The sequence below is a fragment of the Mandrillus leucophaeus genome, unplaced genomic scaffold, assembly GCF_000951045.1.
Source record: "Mandrillus leucophaeus isolate KB7577 unplaced genomic scaffold, Mleu.le_1.0 Scaffold125, whole genome shotgun sequence".
NCBI classification, from domain to species: domain Eukaryota; kingdom Metazoa; phylum Chordata; class Mammalia; order Primates; family Cercopithecidae; genus Mandrillus; species Mandrillus leucophaeus.
Genome location: NW_012100876.1, coordinates 989108 through 994023, shown reverse-complemented (window position 1 = coordinate 994023; position 4916 = coordinate 989108). Strand labels below are relative to the sequence as shown.

Genomic DNA, 4916 nt, shown 5'->3' with positions numbered 1-4916 from the left:
CCAACATCACACACAAATGCACATTCCCTCTCTTTACAAGACATGCAGAATCTCAAGATATCTCAAGATAGGCAGCAAGTTTAATACCTGAAGGTTAACAGAAATGACAACAGGACACAGATGCAATGCTACAGTAAAATGTGGTTGGGGGTGGAAGGGGGCAGAGGGACACTGGATATCATCACAGCAACCAGTGAGTGAGTCCTCTGGTGCCCTGAGGAGGTTGTGAGACACTTAACTCATGTCACAAAGAATGGAGTAAACTAACAACTCTGAAAGACAAGCAGGTGGCAGCATTGCTGAGATGAGACTCGGGGCAGGGGTCTGGAGCTCTGTCACAGAGTGTTAATGCTCCAGGATGCCTGGGCTCAAGAGTGTTCTGGTCAGCATTTTAACATCAGAAGAAGGGCTTCTTCAGGACACACTACCTTCTCTTAACATGAGGTGAAGAAACCCATCCCATTCTGAGTAACCGGGCCCCATAATACCTTGGCCTTTTGATACACAGCAGCACTACACACCACTGCGCCCCCCCAGCCAGCTTCACTCTGTCTGCTAAGCACCCACTCTGCAAATGGATCTCAGAGTGAACAAATCCAGAGGAGGTGGGAGGAGCCACCGTGGTGGGATGTGAGGGACAGCAGTTGGCTGGAGGAGCAGATGGGTCCCATGTCAGGTCCCTCCTAGGCATCATGAAGATTGCTATCACTCAGAAGCACCTTTTCCCCAGGTTTGAAGGCTGGCATCCCAAGGTAGGGGCAGCTGGCACAGCGGAAGGCATCGCCCAGGTAGCACTGGAGACAGAAAATGGGGAAGCCAAGGGTCAGCTTATCCCAGGCATACCAGCCAGAAGAAAGAAATTCCTAATTTCATGTGGTCACAGTGGCCTGAAGGAAATGGCTGAGTATGTTTGCAGGTCCAATTGAGTCCCAAATATTAAGAGTTTTCAAGATTTCTGGTTTCGTGAAAAACTACAGTCAAGAAAAGTTCCCTAGGAGGCCATAGTTCTTTTGTTTTTTTGAGACAGAGTCTCACTCCATAGCCCAGGCTGGAGTGCAGTGGTGCGATCTTGGCTTACTGCAAGCTCCACCTCCTGGGTTCCTGCCATTCTCCTGCCTCAGCCTCCTGAGTAGCTGGGACTACAGGCGCCTGCCACCATGCCCGGCTAATTTTTTTTGATTTTTAGTAGAGACGGGGTTTCACCATGTTAGCCAGGATGGTCTCGATCTCCTGACCTTGTGATCCATCCGCCTCGGCCTCCCAAAGTGCTGGGATTACAGACGTGAGCCACCGCACCCGGCCATAGTTCTATATTCTATGCAGTTCAAAACACAACCAACTTCAGCTAAATGTCTAACCATCAGGTCCCACTCTGAAGTACAAAGAAATGGGCCAAAAATAAAAAAACAATAAGACCCTCCCCGACCAGCACAAGCATGCTAACCCACTCTCACTCTCAGGAGAAAGCCTCTCTCCCCATTACTACCTGTGTTCGTGTGCTCACGCATTCGTCTGTTACTAAAATATTTGAGGTGGAGCTTGTATGTGCTTGGTTTAGAAGGAGACCTAATCCCCCTGGGGGTGTGTGAATGCCAAGGAATGATCCTGATATTTACGTTTCCACAAGCCGACTTAGGTTGGGAGCTCATCTGTTCCCTCGACTTCTCTTTTTCCAGTTCTTCAGCAAGGCCACAGGTGCTGTGGGAAAATCAGTAATTAATGAACAAGAATTGTCACCACCCAGAAATCCCAAATCCTAACAGTGCCAAAATGTGCTTTAAGTCTTTTCTCTTCACACCAGTGTCATAACTCAGAAGCCTATGAGCCAGGCAGACAGCAGCAATGTGAGAGGCTGCTGAGGGAGACAGGAGTGGGAGGAGGATGAGGGAAGTAGAGTGTGTGTACTCTGTTTATAGAGGGCAGCCACTACTCAACTTCAACTGGTAATCATGCTGGGGAAAGTGGACCCAGTTTGCCATATTTTCCAAATTCAAGAACAGAAGGGGAAAAAAATCTGTTTTCACTTGTAATTTCCTGATTTGTAAATGCTGGCAGCTTTTACATTTAAAAAACACTGATGATTGAACAAGCCTGAATACCACTGATTAACTGTCTACAATCCTTCCCATCCACTTATAAAAACAAATGTGAAGACACGAAGGTCTCACTCTGATGCCCAGGCTGGAGTGCAGTGGCACAATCGTGGCTCACTGGTAGGGTTTTGAAGGAGAGTGAAATTAGATGCATGGCACAATTACGGCTCACTGCAGCCTCGATATCCCAGGCTCAAGTGATCCTCCTGCCTTTGCCTCCCAAGTAGCTGGGACCACAGGCACATACCACCATGCCTGGCTAATTTTTTTTTTTTTAATTATTTGCAGAGATGGTCTCCCTGTATTGCCCAGGCTGGAAAACGTATGTTTTAAAAATAGTACAGCACTGTGATGACTTGAGCACAAAGCCACTGCATGCAGCATGGCAGGCTCCAGTCACCCCAGCACTCACCAGTTCTTACAGGCCTTCCTCTTTTTCCCTTCTCCACAAGAAACAGCCCGCAGGGAAGCCGGATCTGGCTTCTTCAAGTCTTCTGGATCCAGCAGCTCATCTGAGTCAATGAGATCCTGGAGAGTGTTCAAAGCAATGAGTGACACAGTCGTGGTCTCTGCTAATGAAAAGCTAAAGTGACCACAGGCTTTAACAGGAAACTTGGAGTCCAGGCTAAAGAAGGTGTCCACCCTGTCCTACTTTTGGTTGATCATCATGTTCAACCTGACCACATGCTCAAGAGGCCAACGGTGAGTTAAACTACATCCACAGAAGATGCACTAGGATGCGAAGGAATTAGAAACAAATTTACATGAGAAAAAGCTGTAAGACTGGCCAGCATTGTGTAGAGAATATACACACGTTGGGGGTTAGGGGCAGGAATGAGGAGAAGGGAGGGAACAGGCAGAACAGAGAGGGATAGAAGTGTTTATGAAGAGTCATGTGAAAAAGGGAATAAAATATCTTCTACATAATCCCAGAGAAAAATCAAATAGTTATATATACCTTTATGTAATTCTTTGTAAATGTGTAGACACTTAGTCTGTAAACCCTATGAGAGCATGAACTTGACTTATTTTGCTCACTACTCTAACTTCAATAGTAGAGGTGTAGAAATGAAGAATTTTATTACAGGTAGGGCCAATCAAAGATGGAAAACACAGCTTTTTAAAGCATGGAACGTTCAGCAACTTGCCCAAAGGTGCCAATAAAACTATTTAAGCTGACAAAATCTTTTCAGGTTTACACATGCCCACAAGAGTTTTCAACATATCATATGAAGTGAGAACAAGAAATTATGTGGGGAAAAAGAAATGCTAAAAAATTTACAATGCCACCAACACAGCTGAGTGCAGTGGCTCACGCCTGTAATCCCAACACTTTGGGAGGCCAAGGTGGGCAGATCACTTGAGGTCAGGAGTTTTGAGACCAGTCTGGCCAACATGGTGAAACCCCGTCTCTACTAAAAATACAAAAATTAGCCAGGTATGGTGGCACGTGCCTGTAATCATAGCTACTTGGGAGGCTGAAGCACGAGAATCACTTGAACCCGGGAGTAGAGACTGCAGTAAGCCGAGGTCGTGCCATTGCACTCCAGCCTGGGCAAGAGAGGGAGACTCTGCCTCGAAAAAAAAAGAGCCACCAACGTGGAGTTTCCTTCTAAATCAAAGATATAAGTGACAGGCATAGTCATAAATCTGGGCTTTAAATACATTCACACCTACAAGTCCAGAAAGGTCACTATAGCTGTTCACATCCAAACCGGGGCCTGAAAGAAAGCCATCAAGTGACCGTGGTGCCAGCTCACCATGCTGTCGTCCTCCATATCGTTGGCTGAGAGGGTCCACAGCTTGGCAGCAGCAGGGTCCACAGCAGGCTTCACTGAGTCCAAGCAATAAAAGAAAAAAACTCCATAAAAACAGTCAGAAACTATTAATTACAAACATACCTAAATGCTTTCTGCTGTGTAGAAAAGAACACACTGGCCTGGGAGGCAGAAGATGTGGGTTCAAAGTCCAGCCCTACTCCTGTAAGAGGTCTGACCTTGGGCCAACCACTTTCTGGTAGTTACAGCAGTCACCATTTGCTAAGCACTTGCTTTGTACCAGGCACCATATTAAGCACTTTATATACATTATCTAACTTAATTCTGCTGACAACCTTATGAGGTAACTGTCATCCTAGTTTTACTGCTGAGGAAACAGGTTTAGACACTTAGGCTGGTTCCACAGGCTGCAAAGTCTGTCTGATGCTTTTAATCTCCATTCCATATTGCTTCCTCCTTGATACCTTAGTTTCCATCCTATAACATGAAGCTAAATCGTACTCCCTATGTTACTGCAGGTGTTTTGAGGATTAAACGAGAAATGTGTCAAAACCTTTAAAAATAGCAGAGCTTTATAGCCTCATGTAAACCTGCTACATACAAGAAAATAGGCTCTAGAGCTGCTGGTGGCAAGGTAACACCATCAGTGGAAGACAAACCTCACACCTCCTGGTTCTCTGTCTAGTCAGGAGAATGCAAGGAACAGCCCAAGAGCTGAGGCTCAGATGCAGTGTGCGCAAATCCTCGCAGGCCCTTGGGGTAAGAGTACCCTCCAGTGATCGTTGTCACAACTGGATGCTCACACCTGCCACAGTGCCAACTGTTCTTCTAAGCTATTCCTACTCATTCTGGAACCATGAGTCGAAAGGTTAGATTCCAAAGGATTTCTTGAAGATTTAGGTTAGACGGTCAAAACCGTACAAGTGGAGATGTACCAGTAAATATCTGTAAATGTGTGCATACCTCACAGCTGGGTCAATTTAGGCATTTAAAAATAGTAATAGGAAGGATGAGCATGGGGCAGTGTGGGTGTGCACGTGTGTGC

General features: G+C 46.0%; 1 protein-coding gene across 3 annotated transcripts in view; it reads right to left on the bottom strand.

The window, feature by feature from the left end:
• CIAPIN1 (cytokine induced apoptosis inhibitor 1) overlaps positions 1-4916 on the bottom strand; it is a 23027-nt gene that overhangs the window by 1406 nt on the left and 16705 nt on the right. The window contains exons 7-9 of one of the 3 annotated variants that reach the window (XM_011971836.1): positions 2506-2621; positions 1617-1698; positions 59-794 (exon numbers count right to left, since the gene is read on the bottom strand). In XM_011971836.1, the coding sequence (XP_011827226.1) occupies positions 684-794; positions 1617-1698; positions 2506-2621 (309 nt within the window). In that variant the 3' untranslated portion in view covers positions 59-683. Of the gene's footprint in view, positions 1-58; positions 795-1267; positions 1699-2505; positions 2622-4916 lie in introns of those variants that run through there. The other 2 variants (XM_011971837.1, XM_011971835.1) reach the window with 2 other exon arrangements.